General features: G+C 41.4%; 2 protein-coding genes across 2 annotated transcripts; both read right to left on the bottom strand.

Moving 5' to 3' along the window:
- Positions 1-7,401: 7,401 nt before the first annotated feature.
- Positions 7,402-8,187, bottom strand: LOC118706176 (3-hydroxyacyl-CoA dehydrogenase type-2-like). The gene has a single exon (XM_036415516.1). It carries the CDS (start codon positions 8,185-8,187, stop codon positions 7,402-7,404), a length of 786 nt encoding a protein of 261 aa, XP_036271409.1.
- Positions 8,188-10,988: 2,801 nt separating this feature from the next.
- LOC118706130 (3-hydroxyacyl-CoA dehydrogenase type-2-like) lies at positions 10,989-11,774 on the bottom strand. The gene has a single exon (XM_036415394.1). The coding sequence runs from the start codon at positions 11,772-11,774 to the stop codon at positions 10,989-10,991; it is 786 nt and encodes a 261-aa protein (XP_036271287.1).
- Between the last annotated feature and the right edge of the window lie 7,209 nt (positions 11,775-18,983).

Here is an 18,983-nt window from a genome sequence, read left to right as displayed (position 1 = left end):
CCAAGACACATATACACCTTTTTTTCAGCATTTTCATAAACATTATGAAATAATTTAAACAGTCATAAGAGTAATAAAATTCTATACAAGCATGAAGTATATTAATATAATATATATGTATGCTGATGTTAAATATTTAATGATATTTTGATGAGTGGAATAAACCAATTACATATACCAAAATAATACTAATAAATACATATGTAAATTTACTACATATACATTTTAAATATTATAAAATAAAACTTTTGAAACTTCATATAACAAGTATTTGTCAGTGGTTACTAATGGGATAGGTTCAAATGTTAGTCTAGGTTTGGGAGACATTTTATAACACATATTTTTGTATTTTTAAATTTTTATATGCTATAATAATGTTTTTACTAGTACCATTTTAAACTTTGGGCAAATATAATTTGCCATAAATCATATAAGACACCATGAGGGCAGAGAGAGAGATGGAGATACATTGAAACAAAAACAGAGATGAGAGAAAAACAGAGAGACAGACTACTGAAGTAAGGGGAAAAAAGCAGTATGTGACAATAACTTCTTTCTGACTCTAGGGTACAAACTGTGTGATTTATACAGATACTAATATCCCATTAGGAATCTGGAGGAAAAAAAGAATTTATCATTCTAAATAAAGAAGATGTGATCATCTTTTTCATTAGGATACTAAGGTATATTTATTGTACAAGAGTGAAGAATTTGTTTCTATCACATAGAATTGTATTATCAAAATAGTTGTAAGAGAAAACCAGATATGATTTTCAGCATTTTACTAGGAAACAAATTAAATCTACAAAACTCTATTTCAATTCCACTTCCAGTGTCTCTCACCAATGGATTATGTGATTATATAGGAGGCTGCACAATGAAGATTTCAGCTGCTACATGTTTTGAAAATCAATTTTTAAGACTAAAAGGCTATATAACTGAAATATATTTGTTTTTATACTGAAAATAGCAGTGAACTTATAAACAGAAGGAAATTTTTATATTTGTATCAGAGAGTATTATTTCTGTGGTATCTGAATTAAATTTTGTTCTCATATTATAAAATGAATGATCAAAATATTAAAACAATTGTACTCTAGAGATAAGTATTTCCTGAAGTAACCCAGGAATTGGCAGCAATACTCTAGTACAAAAACAAAATATAATTTTATCTAGTGATTTTCTTAAGATTAAGAAATACATTTAAAAATCTATATCCAAAAGAAAAGGCTGGAAATACAAAAAAAAATCTATATCCATTATTCTCTGATTAAAAATGTACTTAATGAGATTATTTTCCTTTAAAATCATTTAATTTGAGAAGAATGTATCAATCTACTCTTATTTTCTACAAATGCTTCTTCAGGTAGAATATGACAGTAAATCATAAAATGAAAAGGGATTTACTGTTAATATCTGCATAAATCCATATACTTATTTTTTTTAAATCAATCTTTATTGTTCATATTATTACAAAGGTTCCTCATTTCTTCTCCCCTCCACCAGGTTCCCACCCCACCCTCTGCCCCCTCCCCATCCCCCATTGTCCTCATCCATAGGTGCACAGTTTAGTCTCTTCCTCCCTCCCTTTCCCCGATAGTAAATCCCTTTTCAGATAGTAAATCAGTTACTTAGCATTTTCTCATATCAATAATTCCTCCACATGTCCAAAGATACACTTCACACAAAAGACATTTCCAAATAGGTCAACCAGCCTCATCCAGGCTCCACCCAAGGCACTCACAGATCAATACCCCAGTGCTATACTAACTCAACACATCCAGATCTAAGCCTTCATCACTTGATTCAGCAGACCCTCAGGTTCCCACAAAAGTTTCCAGCCATGTCTGAGAGGCAGCCTTGGGGCAGGGGCAGGCGAGGAGCGAGCGGTTCCTGGCCTGGCTGCTCCGGGCCTGGCCTCTGTTGCTCTGGTTCGTTCCACAACCAGCTGCTCCGGGTCTGGTCACCGCCGCTCCCGACCCAGTTGCTCTGGACTTGGCTGCTGCTGCTCCGGGCCTGGCCGCTCCCAGCCTGGCAGCCGCTGCTCCGGGCCTGGCCACTCCCAGCCTGGCAACCGCTGCTCCGGGCCTGGCTTCTCGGGGCCAGGCCACTCTGGGTCTGGGTGTTCCTGGACTGGCCACCCTGGGCTTGGCCGCCTCCGCCTCAGGCCTGGCTGCCACTGCCTTGTGCCTGGCCACTCTAGGCCTGGCCGCCGCTGCTCCAACATTCTGTCCTTTTTTTTTTTTTTAAATGCATTTATGTTGCAATGTTGGCTGGTGAGTTGAGTTCTGACTTAGTCTTTGATTTTTCAAGATCTTCTTTGTATTCTTTCTTAAGTAATTTTACTATCTTTTGCTCTCACTTGATTTCTTCGCATTGAGAACTTCTTTGGTTTCTTCCTCCTTGTCCTGGGAGCTCAGCAGGTTGGCCTGTGGCACCCCTTTGTTCTCCGTGGGCTCCTGCGCTGCTTCAGCCTGTTGCAGGGGTCATCGCCGCCCAGGAAGCAGCCCCCGGCCTTGGCTCCGTTTCCCGCGCTCAGCGGTAGAAGGCTCAGGGGCACCCCCCCCCTGGGGGGCCCCCGTCGCCCAGCTCCTTGCTGGCTCCAGGCTGTCCGGCGTCCGGCAGGGGCTCCTGCTCCCCGTCCCATTCCTCCAGTCTAGAACCTTCTTTCTCCTTCCCGCTAGGGGAGTCTAGGATCAGAGTCAACAGACTGTCCTCTGAGAGCAGTGTGCGCGACTCTGGGGGCTCCGCTTTTCACCGCTCCCCTGGGATTCCGCCTCACAACCCGTCTCCCCCTGCCTGAGCCTGGGTCCCCAGGGTCTGGCCTAGGACTGGCTTCAGAGCAGTCAAAACTGGGGCCCAACATGGCCGGGACTCCTGTTTCCTTCCCTCCAGGGCAATCTCGCATCAGAGTCAACATTCCTTCCCTTAGGAGCAATGTGCGTGACTCCGGGGGCTTGGCCTTTCGCCGCTCTCCCAGGACTCCACCTCACAGCCCCGTCTCCCCCTGCCCGAGCCTGGGTCCTCAGAGATTGGACTAGAACTGGGGTTCAGAGCAGTCCGGACTGAGGCTCAGCGCCGCCGGAGGCTTTGTTTCTTCTGGCTAGGGCAATCCAGCATCAGATTCAACATTCAGTCCTCTGCGCGCAATGTGCTTCCCTGCTCCCCTGGGATTCCGCCTCACAGCCCGTCTCCCCCTGCCAGAGCCTGGGTCCCCAAGGTCTGGCCCATAACTGGGGCTCAGCACTGCCAGTTCGGGGGTTCAGCCCAGGCTGGGGGTTTTATTTCCTCTCTGCTAAGGAATGCCAGGCAGCACCCAGCCCTCTCCTCTCCGGCTGCGACCTCTCCGTGCGCGTGTGCGTGTGGGAGCGCAGCATGTCTCCATACCTTAGACTTTTTTTCAGCTCCTCTGATTTTCCTTCTGGTTTTCTCTTTCCTTCTTGTTGTAGAATTTTCAGTCAGTCGACTATCTGTAGCTCTGGGTGATGTCCACTCTACATTTTAGTTGTATTCCATTGAAATTGTTGTGTGCTGCTACGGTTAGATGTCTACCTGAGCAGCCATCTTGGATCCTCTCCCATAAACTTATTTTTTAAGCATTCTTCCATTCTCTATGTCCCTGACAGGTAAGATATATATATTTTTTAATGTTAGTAAAATTCTCATCTCTTGTTCAATTCTGTGTTGTAAAACAATATATTATTCCTATGACAAAAAGCAATGACTGTATCAAATAAAATTGCAGTGTCCTCAAATTATGTCAATCAGATAGCAATTGCATGATGCTGATTAAGACAGTATCTCTCTTTTTTATCTGTTAATTCAAAATTTAAAAAAAACCACACAACATGCTGGCAAATAACAAACTGCTAACATATTTTCATTATTCTGGATAATGAGAAAAAGTTTGGTGAATGCTTTTATTCACCTCATTTCCATTATATATTTTAAGAAATAGATTGTTTCAAAATCAATATTTATAACCACTTTAGGAACAGCTTTCTGTCAAGTGCAATTCGTTTTTCTAGCATATTCGCTTATTTCAATTAGCCAATTTAAATTAGTCTGAAAACTTGTCTAATATTTTACTATCAAATTTATTACTCTAAAACAATCTTATTTTACCGTGTAAATATTGGGGGAAAGGGTTATTTGCCTTCTTGATAGGCCCTGAGCATTCCTGATGGTAGACTGGATTTAGATATCAAAAGCCCACTTCCCCACACCATATTTACAAGACAACTCAGACAAGTCTTGTTGTAGTGCGAGGGCAGCTGCTGTCAGCCAAGTCTCTGTCTGTTACTGGGTTCTGATTTGAGCTGGGCATGGGAAGCGAAGCAGCCATGGGGGCAGGAGACTCCCTCAACAGGGGTGAGGATTCAGGCCCCTGCAAAGTTGGGTGGGGGGTGAGGGTCTATGCCCCACCTCTGTTGACCCCCAAGTTTTCTCCTGATGGCCCCTCTGTGACTGTGCCTGTCTTAGGTTGTTTCTTCCCTGAGGAATCTTACCCGTCTCTGGCTAACCAGCCATCCTCCAGGGCCAAAGCAGGGTGATGTGAGGTTCAGTTCTGTCTCCTTGGTAACCTATGTTCCTGTGGCCTCCATACCCAGCACCTAATCTACAGTAGAATAAGAATATTTTATAAAATTATCCTTTTCAAGATTTTAAAAATATTTTCCTTTCCTTTATTTGTATTACAGAGTTTAGAACAGATGGCTTGACGTGAAGGGCAGGAAAATGTTGTGAAATTCATGATTGATATTGATTGTGCCTATGTCAGTGGACAGGAATGTAACAATAACTCCAAATAGTAAAGTGCGAAGGGGTTGAGCTCCTGCCAGAAGCTGGTTGCCAGTCCAATATCCCAGTGTGCCACCATCTGGCACAAGTGTTAAAGGTTGCCAACCACTTAAGTTAAAACAATCATTTGTATCAACATGGTTTCCTATCTTCACTGATTACCAACAGGTTGGTTCAATTCAAGTACTACATCTTATTAAAATATGGTGCTGAAAAACTTTATAAATAAAATGATTTATTTAATTGTTATTGGAATTAAGTGTAATCTCATTCAGATAATAAATGCTTTTGTGAAGTGTAAAGGAAGTACTGTTGTCTTCTTGTAATGATGAAGGTGCTTACTATCAGTAAGAGATACAGCTTTGTTAGAGGAACCTTGAAAAAATAAACACACACATTTTTCCAATAAAATTTTTCATTAAAATAAACCACTATTTATAAAATTTAATTAATAGAATGATAATATAATTATAATTTTATGATCATTTTTTGGGCAAGACATTGTCAACATTAGTGAATAGAATTATGACCTTTTTAAAAATATGATGGATGACTCAATTTGAAATTTTAATAATTGTATTGAAATACTATTAAAATGAATGTCTGTGTTTTCACAAAGTGTAGAAAAAGAAAAAGAAATATACTGGAATTATGACATTCAAGGGATTCATTTTTATGAATGGAAAATAGACTCAATCTTGAGGTTATGCTAAATAGATAATGAGAAATGGAATTCTTATCTTGTGGTTTTAAAAGAAACCCTTTACATTATTTCATTATAAAAATTATGTAATTACTGAGTTAGTGAATATTGAGTATGGTGAATGTTTTTGCCATTGCCCAATGTCAATATGAATATATTTAGTCTATTACTAAGATGAAGATGACTATTCTCAAATGAAATTTTTTTTTTGCTTTTAAAATAATATTACAAAGTAAAAATTTATAATGCAAGCTTAAAAAGAACAGGGACAAAAACTAAAATTAGTACAAGAGGAAATAATTATCTTTTTATAGCAATTCTTCAAAAGGCTCAAGGACTGAAGATAGAATGAGTTCACTTCATTCTTAAAATGAAAGTTTGGGGATTAGTTGACAATTTTTTCTTGGGTATCTGAAAATAGATAGCAGGCCATCAGAGTAACTGAAATATGAGCATGCCATCAATACATCAGTAAGGTAATGGAAAAATAGAGCATATTGATACAGAAAGAAAGATTCAGTTATCAACTTGATAGGAAAAATTAAAAATAATTTACATTTGTATGTGAGTTTTCAAGTATCAAATATTACTCCAAATATCTCCAGAAACCTAAAATTCTAGAGAGTAAATATAAATTTCTAAACCATGGAAGAGAAAGAATTTGTTAAGCAAAGATCATCTAGAAATGTATTAGTTCATAAAATTATAAATTACAACACTTAGTAAAAAAATTTCCCACCAAATTATACTCTCTAAATGAGTTTTAGGAAAATTTCCAGATGTACGTATCTTTGCCATGAATGCCTTCAGTATTTTTCTAGTAGAGACATACAGCTGGATAGATGTCTAAAATCATATTCCATTGATAGCTGGTGGTGGGAAGTTGGCATAAGTTGGCATGTTTCAATGATGTTTCCCTCTTTTTAGTTCCATATATGTATACTAATGATATTTATTAAAGTATAATTTTTAAAATATTAAGAAACGTATCTCCTACAAATTGATTCATGAAAACTTATTCAACTAATTAAATGATGGAAAATGTCTATCTAATTGCTCCATTAGATATAAAACTGGTTGAAGTCCAACAGGCCATAATCTATAATCATTTGGATTACCTGTTCCACCTGAGAGGAATTAATTCCTTTACTGAGGAAATCTCCTATCAAATCTGGGACTACAAATCAGTAGTAAACAATATCATGTACAAGTTATTCTCCTAGATAATCCTCCAGTTACCTTTCAATATAAAACATCAAAAAAAGATAACTTGTTTTCCTTTAAGTTTCAGGGCTGTTGTACAATTTTTTTATTTTATATTTTACTTTTTATTACCTTGAGATAAGTAATCTTCAAAGATTATTTTTGTTCACAAAAATGTTTGTGGGATTAGATTTGACCTGATTAGTTCAAAGTAGTTAATACCTCCACAATGCACTGTGGTTGTCCTTTTACTGTATATTATACAAATGAGTGCTGTAAGACACTAACCATATGTATCTGTAGACTTTGCTTTGCAAAGCTAGAGCCATTCCGTATTGGCCAAGTACAAATGCCAGAGGACTAACTACTGTCCCCAGATTCTGGTACCGAATCTCAGGCTGGATTTGGAAAAAGTTTCTCTTATATGATCATCTATTCCAAAGCTAGGAAACCAACTACAGGACATTTTCTCTGCCAGATTTCATGTGCGGTCCTCATGAATTTGGGTAAATTCCTCTTTTCACTTTTTTTTTCCCCCCTGTAAGAATTGGACTTTATCAGGCACTGAAGTGATGTTGTTTTTCCCTGTAAGAAATGGACTTTTATTAGGCACAGAGGTGATGAATGGGCAGAGTTAAACAAAGGCCAGGGGGCTTCCCCCACTGGAGCACAGGGTGGGAAGGGGCGGGGTGCCCTCAGGGCTGCAGGCGGATGGCGCCGTCCAGCCGGATGACCTCGCCGTTGATGAAGGGGTTCTCGATGACTGACTGCACCAGGTGCGCGTACTCGGCGGGGTGGCCCAGGCGTTGCGGGAAGGGCACCTGGCTGGTCAGGAACTTGCACACATTTTCGGGGAGCGTGGTCAGCAGCGGGGTGCCGAACAGCCCAGGCGCGATGGTGACGACGCGGATGCCCAGGGGCGCCAGGTCGCGGGCGATGGGCAGCGTCATGCCCACCAGGCCCCCCTTGGAGGCGGCGTAGGCGGCCAGGCCCACCTGGCCCTCGAAGGCCGCCACGCTGGCCGTGTTGACGATGACCCCGCGCTGGCCCTCAGCATCCGGGGTGTTCAGGGCCATCTCCCCCGCCACCAGGCGGACCACGTTGAAGGTGCCGATGAGGTTCACATGGATGACCACTTGGAAGTCCTCCAGCGGGTGGGCCCGGCTGTGCTTCGGGTCGTAGGTCTTGAAGGACACGGCGATGCCCGCGCAGTTGACGGCCACGTCCACGCGGCCAAAGGTGCCCTTCGCCAGCGCCAGGGCCGCCCGCACATCCGACTCGGAGGTCACGTCCGTTGGGGCGAAGGCGCATCTCTCCCCCAGCCGCTGGGCCTGCGCCTTCCCCTTGGAGGAGGGCAAGTCCAGGAGCACGGCTCTGGCGCCCTGCGCCACCAGCCGCTCGGCGGTGGCCAGTCCGAGGCCCGAGGCGCCTCCAGTGATCAGGGCCACCAGGCCCTTCACACCCTGACTCAGCGCAGGCATCTTCCCAGACCCCGCCCCTCGGCCACGCGCCACGGCCACGCCCTCAGGCCCGCCCCGCGCCCCCCCCCGTGCCCCCTCTCCGCCCCTCGGCCCCGCCCCTCGGCCCCGCCCCACCCCCCCAGCCCCGCGGCCCCGCCCCGCGGCCCTGCCCCGTTGCCTTGGCCCCGAGGCCCCGCCCCCCCTCCTGCCTTCCTGTGCCCATCTTCCTGCCCTGCCTGCCACCAGCAGCCCCTGCCACCAGCCCCCGCAGCCCCTGAGAGGGCACTCTGCACAGGGGTGTTAGGTGGGAGCTAGCTGTGAGATTCAGGGACATTCTCATACACTATGTGGCAAAATATTTCACAATATTTTTGTTTGTTTTTGTTTTTTATTTTTTTATTTGTTTTTCTTGATTATGGTGTCACATAGTTGTCCTTATCCCCCCCTTCCCATCCCAAACCCCTACCTACATATCCCCCCACCCCACTGTTATCCATGGCCATTGGCCAGGCCCATATGCATGAACACAAGTCCTTTGGTTGATCTCTTCCCCTCCCCTACTTTCCTTGTGAGGTTTAAGAGTCTGTCCGCTGCTTCTCTTTCTCTGGGTCTGTTTTTGTTTGGTGGGTAGGGGCTCCAAGCACCAGATTCACATATAAAGTCAACACATTTCCTAATAGTGGGATTGTCATGCCTGATTAAGTGAGAATCATTGTGACACCAAGATGAGTCCATGGTTATACAACTCGTCCAATCATATACCAGTAAACAGGAAGACAGGTTTCACTGAATGAATGCAAATGACTACATTGCCCTAAAATGTAAAGAAACTCAAAAGAGGTTGCTTGTTTCTGAATTCTGAGCAAGAGCAGGAGGAGGTAGGGGTCAGTGACAACCAGATGCCATTAAAATGTTTTATTTCCTCCAAAACCGGTTTGCCTCAGTGGATAGAGCGTCCGCCTGTGGACTGAAAGGTCCCAGGTTCGATTCCGGTCAAGGGCATGTACATTGGTTGTGGGCACATCCCCGGTAGCGGGTGTGCAGGAGGCAGCTGATTGATGTTCCTCTCTCATCGATATTTCTAACTCTCTATTCCTCTCCCTTCTTCTCTGTAAAAAATCAATAAAAATGTATTTTAAAAAAATGTTTTATTTCCGTTTAGAAAATATAGTCCACTAAATCAAGGCTTAGAGATAGTGACTTCATCATTGATACAGAAAGAAAGATTCAGTTATCAACTTGATAGGATAAATTAAAAATAATTTACATTTGTATTTGAGTTTTCAAGTATCAAATATTACTCCAAATATCTCCAGAAACCTAAAATTCTAGAGAGTAAATATAAATTTCTAAACCATGGAAGAGAAAGAATTTGTTAAGCAAAGATCATCTAGAAATGTATTAATTCATATAATTATAAATTACAACACTTAGTAAAAAAATTTCCCACCAAATTATACTCTCTAAATGAGTTTTAGTAGGAAAATTTCCAGATGTACGTATCTTTGCCATGAATGGCCTTCAGTATTTTTCTAGTAGAGACATACAGCTGGATAGATGTCTAAAATCATATTCCATTGATAGCTGGTGGTGGGAAGTTGGCATAAGTTGGCATGTTTTAATGATGTTTCCCCTTTTCTAGTTCCATATATGTGTATTAATGATATTTATTAAAGTATGATTTTTTAATTGTTTTTTTAAAGAGAGGAAGAGAGATAGAGAGCTAGAAACATCCATGAGGATCATCGACTAGGTGCCTCTTGCACACCCCCTACCGGGGATGTGCCTGCAACCAATGTACATGCCCTTGACCGGAATCGAACCTGGGACCTTTCAGTCTGCAGACCGACACTCTACCACTGAGCCAAACCGGATTCGGCTAAAGTATAATTTTTAAAATATTAAGAAACATATCTCCTACAAATTGATTCATGAAAACTTATTCAACTAATTAAATGATGGAAAATGTCTATCTAATTGCTCCATTAGATATAAAACTGGTTGAAGTCCAACAGGCCATAATCTATAATCATTTGGATTACCTGTTCCACCTGAGAGGAATTAATTCCTTTACTGAGGAAATCTCCTATCAAATCTGGGACTACAAATCAGTAGTAAACAATATCATGCACAAGTTATTCTCCTAGATAATCCTCCAGTTTCCTTTCAATATAAAACATCAAAAGAGATAACTTTTTTTCCTTTAAGTTTCAGAGTTGTTGTACATTTATTTTTATTTTTTTTACTTTTTATCACCTTGAGATAATAAGTAATCTTCAAAGATTATTTTTGTTCACAAAAATGTTTGTGGGATTAGATTTGACCTGATTAGTTCAAAGTAGTTAATACCTCCACAATGCACTGTGGTTGTCCTTTTACTGTATATTATACAAATGAGTGCTGTAAGACACTAACCATATGTATCTGTAGACTTTGCTTTGCAAAGCTAGAGCCATTCCGTATTGGCCAAGTACAAATGCCAGAGGACTAACTACTGTCCCCAGATTCTGGTACCGAATCTCAGGCTGGATTTGGAAAAAGTTTCTCTTATATGATCATCTATTCCAAAGCTAGGAAACCAACTACAGGACATTTTCTCTGCCAGATTTCATGTGCGGTCCTCATGAATTTGGGTAAATTCCTCTTTTCACTTTTTTTTTCCCCCCTGTAAGAATTGGACTTTATCAGGCACTGAAGTGATGTTGTTTTTCCCTGTAAGAAATGGACTTTTATTAGGCACAGAGGTGATGAATGGGCAGAGTTAAACAAAGGCCAGGGGGCTTCCCCCGCTGGAGCACAGGGTGGGAAGGGGCGGGGTGCCCTCAGGGCTGCAGGCGGATGGCGCCGTCCAGCCGGATGACCTCGCCGTTGATGAAGGGGTTCTCGATGACTGACTGCACCAGGTGCGCGTACTCGGCGGGGTGGCCCAGGCGTTGCGGGAAGGGCACCTGGCTGGCCAGGAACTGGCACACCTTTTCGGGGATCGTGGACAGCATCGGGGTGTTGAATGCCCCGGGTGCGATGGTGACGACGCGGATGCCCAGGGGCGCCAGGTCGCGGGCGATGGGCAGCGTCATGCCCACCAGGCCCCCCTTGGAGGCGGCGTAGGCGGCCAGGCCCACCTGGCCCTCGAAGGCCGCCACGCTGGCCGTGTTGACGATGACCCCGCGCTGGCCCTCAGCGTCCAGGGTGTTCAGGGCCATCGCCCCCGCCACCAGGCGGACCACGTTGAAGGTGCCGATGAGGTTCACATGGATGACCCGTTGGAAGTCCTCCAGCGGGTGGACCCGGCTGTGCTTCGGGTCGTAGGTCTTGAAGGACACGGCGATGCCCGCGCAGTTGACGGCCACGTCCACGCGGCCAAAGGTGCCCTTCGCCAGCGCCAGGGCCGCCCGCACATCCGACTCGGAGGTCACGTCCGTTGGGGCGAAGGCGCATCTCTCCCCCAGCCGCTGGGCCTGCGCCTTCCCCTTGGAGGAGGGCAAGTCCAGGAGCACGGCTCTGGCGCCCTGCGCCACCAGCCGCTCGGCGGTGGCCAGTCCGAGGCCCGAGGCGCCTCCAGTGATCAGGGCCACCAGGCCCTTCACACCCTGACTCAGCGCAGGCATCTTCCCAGACCCCGCCCCTCGGCCACGCGCCACGGCCACGCCCTCAGGCCCGCCCCGCGGCCCCACCTCAGGCCCCTCCCATAGGCCCCGCCCAGCGACCCCGCCCCCTCCCCCCCCGCCCCGCTGCCCCGCCCCGCGGCCCCGCCCTGAGGCCCTACCTGGCTCCTGCCTTCCTGTGCCCATCTTCCTGCCCTGCCTGCCACCAGCAGCCCCTGCCACCAGCCCCCGCAGCCCCTGAGAGGGCACTCTGCACAGGGGTGTTAGGTGGGAGCTAGCTGAGAGATTCAGGGACATTCTCATACACTATGTGGCAAAATATTTCACAATATTTTTGTTTGTTTTTGTCTTTTATTTTTTTATTTTTTTATTGATTATGGTGTCACATAGTTGTCCTTATTCCCCCCATTCCCATCCCAATATGCCCCCACCCCACTGTTGTCCATGGCCACTGGCCAGGCCCATATGCATGAACACAAGTCCTTTGGTTGATCTCTTCCCCTCCCCTACTTTCCTTGTGAGGTTTGAGAGTCTGTCCGCTGCTTCTCTTTCTCTGGGTCTGTTTTTGTTTGGTGGGTAGGGGCTCCAAGCACCAGATTCACATATAAAGTCAACACATTTCCTAATAGTGGGATTGTCATGCCTGATTAAGTGAGAATCATTGTGACACCAAGATGAGGCCGTGGTTATACAACTCGTCCAATCATATACCAGTAAACAGGAAGACAGGTGTCACTGAATGGATGCCCTAAAATATAAGGAAACTCAAAAGAGGTTGCTTGTTTCTGAATTCTGAGCAAGGGCAGGAGGAGGTAGGGGTCAGTGACAACCAGATGTCATTAAAATAATTTATTTCTGTTTAGAAAATGTAGTCCACTAAATTGAGGCTTAGAGATAGTGACTCCATCTATCCATAAAAAGAGAATATTGAAAATATCATCAAGAATATTCCACACAAATAACAGCAGTTGAATTGCACAAGTTGATTATTTAATCCTGGGTAATTAATTCTATTGGATTGGGGATCAGCAGTGTGTTTTCATTTGTTTCTGGACAATAGAGAAATTTCTATATAATGCCTCACTTAACTGGAATAGTCTGAAAATTCTCTAAGTCATGTCAGCTTGGAAACCTATATACAACATCCTACTCTTTAGGATGTTGCAGTATCAACATCCTAAAGAGTAGGTTTAGTTCAAAGTATCTAATACTGTTCTTTCCATAATGCAATGTTGTTTAATATACACATTCTAGATGCAGCTTATAGCAGAGCCTTCAAGACTACCATCAGAAGGAAGCAAAAACCTGTTTGATAATGATAATAAATGACTGTGTTCAATTTCTTGCCAACAGTATAAAACATAAAAGAGTAAAATTTTTTATTCTGGTGAAGTATATAGCTATGACCTAAGAATCTTATCCATGTTTCTCATGAAATTAAGAACAAACCATGGATTATAAAGTCATTGACAAATCTGCAAGGTATTTTTATAGAAATATTTCTATTACTAATATTATAACTCGTCAAACTTAGCTTTGATAGCCTCAACATCTTTTTAAATTTGACAATTCCTATGCAGGTCTTAGATTGTATTTTGCTAATTGAAAACCACGGAAGACAACAAACAAATCTACATCTAGTATCACTTTTAGAAAGTGAAAAAGGAGTTCTATATCACCTCATGGGGATTTTCTGGGAAACATAAGGAATGTTTTGATTTAAACATTTTACTTACAATTTTCTTTTTCTTTTTTTTCTGAAGCAAAGGGCCTGCTCTTCTGACAATAAAATATAAGCATAGAACACACTGAAGAATCTCAAAGGGAGGTGAGGGAGGGTGAGTGGGAAGAGATTAACCAAAGAATTTATATGCATATCTGCATACTCATGGACACAGACAATATTGTGGTGGAGGCCTAGGTAGGGAGCAGGTGCAGGCTCGAAGGGATCGATGGGGAAAAAAAGGAACATATATAATACTTTCAGCAATAAAGATACATTTAAAAAAAGATTTACATAAGATATTTGGCCATTAAGTTAAGATACAACATGGATACCTGGGCAACAAATTAGAGGGAAACATCTTTTTTATATGTTAGGAAACTTTATTCTATTTTTTAAAATGAAGTGAATGATAAAGTTATCTCAAAAATACAAAATCATTTTGGTAGGCCATGGAATCTCTACTATGTCTGGGCAGATTGCACAGAAGGTAAAAGAGGATCATTTATCATTTTAACAGTGGGAAAGTCAAATTCCAGTTTGGCATCAATATTTGGCAGAAAACTCTTCATGGCATTTTAAAAATAAGCACATAAAACTGAGCAAACTTTGGCAAAACTATTTACACAACCCTTGTTTCTCTACAGATCCAGATATTTTAAACTAAAACAAGTAAAAATTCCCTTCTGTGAGTATTGGAAACATTTTTATAAACATTCAGCTTTTGCTTTTCAATATTCTCTTTCAAACTATGAAATAAACAAACAGATTAGACTACTCTTTTTATATGAATTGATTAGAAAATACATTTTATTAATTTGTGTCCACATTTATGCTTCTGGATCATCACTTTCCCTAGGATAAGCTCAACTATTCATGTTAATTATAATTTTTAACCAAAAGAAATATCAATTTCAGAGAAAATGCTTAGAGATGGTTTGTTACAAAATGTTTATCATATTCATGCATCCTAGTAGACTATTAAAATTCATGACTATAGATATCACAATTTTCTACTGCTATATACATTTTTATATGTCTTTTTAAAATAGAAAATAAGTATCTTTAAGTGACTCAAAGGGATAGTCTCTTGAAACACATAAAAATAAGAAGCAAAATTTATGTTTACAATTATACTTAGTAATCATGTTTTAGTATCTACCATTACTGAGAAATTAAACAGATACCCAAAAAATATTTATATATTAACCTTATTTAACATTTACTCATATTTTAGGTTATTTCAAATATTAGAAATAATGTTTAGCTAATATATAACAAATATAATTAATGCTATAAAATGTTTATTGGAATTACTATCTAATTTTGTTGAACACTGATTTACTTTTTCAAATCTCAAAAATTATGTAAATAACTATCAGCTTATTTGATCAATAAACCCATATAAAACATTTAAAAAATATATATATTATTGATTTTTTTACAAAGAGGAAGGAAGAGGGATAGAGAGCGAGAAACATCGACCAGCTGCTTTTTGCACACCCCCCACTGGGGATGTGCCCGAAATCAAGGTACATGCCCTTGACCGGAATCGAACCTGGGACCTTTCAGTCCGCAAACCGACGCTCTATTCACTGAGCCAAACTGGTTTCGGCTCATATAAAATATTTTTGACATTCAGTCTAACGAGGACATTTTTTGATAACACAAGCAAATCTTATGAATATAAAAACTATTGTTATACTTAATAATCAAGAAGATAAAAGACATATGGTACTTTTAAAAATCTACTTAGACCAAAATTATTAAACTGTTCTGCTTTGTCCAAAGATACATTTTAATTATGTTTATCTGAATTCATGTTATCCTTTTAAATTAATTTTTTAAAATTAGAGTTTACAATCACTATTATTTTACATTAGTGTCAGGTAGACTATCATATACTTTGCATAGTGTTCTTCCTGGTATTTCTAATATGCAAGTGGCACCGTATATAGTTATTACAATATTATCCTATATAAGAAAACCCTAATATGCAAGTTGATCGAACAGCAGAATGAGCAGTCTCTATGACACACACTGAACACCAGGAGGCAGACGCTCAATGCAGGAGCTGCCCTCTGGTGGTCAGTGCACTCCCACAGGGGGAGCGCAGCTCAGCCAGAAGCCAGGTTCATGGCAAGCACAGTGGCAGTGTCAGGAGTCCTGCCTCCAGCAGTGCTAAGGACCCTTCGGGGATGTCTGCCTGCTGGCTTATGTCCATTCCCCTAAGCTGGCTGGTGGACAAACCCCAAGGAATCCCGGACTGTGAGAGGGCATGGGTCGGGCTGAAGGACATCCCCCATGTGCACAAACATTGTGCACCTGGTCTCTAGTGGGTATATAAGACAGGCTGAGCTAGAGATGACTTAAATTGCCTCAGGGACTTCAAAGGGTCCTTGCAGGTGCTCAGTAAATAGAAGTTTTCTTGCCCTATAGATAGGTCAAAAGAGATTATCTCTGACAATGGCTTGTTATGGTCAATGCCTTTAATTCAAGTTCTTTTAGGTCAGGGGTGAACTTCTGGCCTGCAGGCCATATGAACCCCATGAAATCATTTGGTCTGGCCCCGCCCAAGCATTAGGGATGAGTTAATTAAATGTTTGACCAAATATAGCAGGTTAAATTTTAGGTTAATAATTTTGTATGGCCTACGAATAATGTTGTAAATATCCAAATGGTCCTTGGCAGAAAAAAAGGTTCCCCATCCCTGTTCTAGGTGGTTAAGAAGGGGCAAAACTTTCTCTTCGGTTGGAGGATAATATTTCCTTTAGTCTGAAACAATCTGCATATCACAGAGGCACATGTGGACTGACTCGTTCTGGGCCCCCACAGTGACATCATAAAGAGGTGCCACCACCTTTATGCCTTATTTCTAGGTTTCTGATAGGTTTTCTTTCTTTCTTTTTTTTTTTTAAATATATCTTTATTGATTTTGTATAGAGAGGAAGGGAGACAGATAGAGAGTTAGAAACATCGATGAGAGAGAGTCATTGATCAGCTGCCTCTTGCACACGCCCTACTGGGGATATGCCAGCAACCAAGGTACATGCCCTTTGACCGGAATCGAACCCAGGACCTGTCAGTCCCCAAGCCGACGCTCTATCCATTGAGCCAAACCGGTCTCGGCAGTTTCTGATAGATTTTCTAAAAATGATCAAATAGATTACAAAATCTAATGACAAATTTTGTAGTATAAATTAAGCAGACATTTACAATCCTTTTATTCATTTCTTCACTGTCATCAATCAGCATAAGCTACTGAGTGGCCTGCCTTGTTCTCTCTATATAGCAACTGGTGTGTGTGAGTATGCATGCATATTTTCACAAGAAGAAATAATTTGAAATCTACAGATTAGAGTATGCTGCTTTCAGGTTTCTGGAGACCAGACATACCCAATTTGGAGTATATAAATTCATCAGAACATATTCATTCCTCAGCAAGTGAATGGCAAGAGGACAATTCACTTGTTCAGGTTCAAAAATATTTAAAATATTCAGAGATGGAATAAGATAAAGTTTCTTAGAAGAAACACTTATCTTGCTACTATTAGCTTAATTATTGATCTCACTGGAAATTACTTAATGCATTATTTTTAATTCGTTTTAAGAGCAAGTTAATCTAGCATCTAAATCACAAATAATTTGAACTTCTGAATAACTTGGTTTTCAGAGCCATAGAACCTTAGCTGCTTAATTCTGGTGGGACTATTGCTTTCTGATGACAGGTACATGAATTGCAGGCTTAATTGCACAAAGGAAATGTTAAAAGACCAACCTAGACATTTCATTCTTATTTCAGTACTAGAGGCCCAGCACGCAATTGAAATCACGTGAGGAGGCGCCCTGACTCCCGCCATGTGAGGGGGAAACCCATGGGCTGATGGGGGAGTCAGGCCTGACTGGCACCACCGCGGCCAGAACTCATGCCTGACTTCTGCCCCAGGCCCCCCTGGCTCCCCTGCCTGTGGCCGCTCCAGGCCACCAGAGCCACCTTGCAGGCTCCGTCAGGCCCTCCTGTTTCTGTCTCCATCTCCACTCTGGGCCTCACCTGCGTGTGCAACCTCCTGTGACCCATTACAGTGTCCGGGCCTAATTTGCATATTACATCTATCTATCTATTATCTATCTATCTATGTATCTATGTATCTATCTATCTATCTATCTATCTAAAACTAATAAACAATGGTTTAGATGAATGTCAATTTTATGGAGTCACTTAAGGATTTTTCACATAAAGGAAATTTTCAGTTATTTATAAGCAAGTAAGGGAGTTTACTAAGATGAAATGTTCTCTTGCAGTCCACCACAGCTTTGCCCTTTCTCCTCTTGGAAAAAAAATAATGTCTAGAATCTGAAGATGTTTGGTGTTAGAGTAACAAAAATTTAAGCTGTTGCCTTTTCTCTGTATGGTGACAACTAATAGGATAGCAATCCTATTTTCTTATTATTTCACTTGCCACTTAGAATCAAGTGAGACAGTAATTTTCTGGTTTGGAAAACAACAGAAGAAGAATGCTTCAACCTTTTGCTGCACCTTATTTAGTCAAGCAACAAATCTAACTTTCCACCTCTAAAAGAAATATTAAGTAGCTCTGAAGTGCATCAGTGGACAGTGTATAATGGCCTGTTTCTTCCTTAGGTGGTTCTTTAGCAAAGATTCGTTTACCTGATAAAAGACATTGTTGAAAAATAGAATGTATGACAGCAGTTTATTTGGACTTGTCACAGAGGTTCTGTTGTCCTTCACACATAACTGAAGTCTGGCTGGTTCATTGAGTAGGCTTATTTTATTTAATCAGATTTTCTCATTATATTACTTTCTCAAATGAAAGGTTAATCTTCACCAGCTTGATGGGTAGACTTGGAAGAACATCAGACAAGCCCTTGCATAATTTTTCAAATCTGCACTAGGACAGAAAGATACTAAAAATATTAACATGGTATTTAAGAAAAATAATACTATAAAGAGAAAACGGAGGAATAGCATTTATGCTAATAAAGAATCTATGCTTGTGTATATATTTATTATAAGGATATTTTGAAAATAGAGGATGAGAACATCTTGATATTTAGGTTGACTATAATATCACATTCAGTTTGGAAGATTTCTATTAGGCTTTATGAAACATTTATTGCTTACATTTATTTCCTATTGTTTCTATTTAAAAAAAAATTACTCAAAGTTTGTGGACCAAAACAACACCAGTTTTCCATCTGAATAGTGCTGGAGGTCAGAAGCCTGAAATGAGTCAGTAGGGCTGCATTCCTTTAGTTCTAGGGGCAATCTGTTTCCTTGCCTTTTCCAACATCTAGAGACCACCTGCATTTCTTTGGCTCTTGACCCTTTCTCCACCTGCAAAGTTGTCAGAGTAACATTTTCAAATCTCTTTCTGCTTTCTGCCCCCACTTATAAGCTAAGCATGCCTAGATAATCATGTATAATTACCCTATCTCAAAATCCTTTCTTACATTTGCAAAAATATATC

Source organism: Pipistrellus kuhlii, unplaced genomic scaffold (genome assembly GCF_014108245.1).
Source record: "Pipistrellus kuhlii isolate mPipKuh1 unplaced genomic scaffold, mPipKuh1.p scaffold_m20_p_1, whole genome shotgun sequence".
In the NCBI taxonomy this organism is placed as follows: domain Eukaryota; kingdom Metazoa; phylum Chordata; class Mammalia; order Chiroptera; family Vespertilionidae; genus Pipistrellus; species Pipistrellus kuhlii.
Note: the sequence above shows the minus strand (reverse complement) of the source record. Positions and strands in the feature narration are given on the sequence as shown.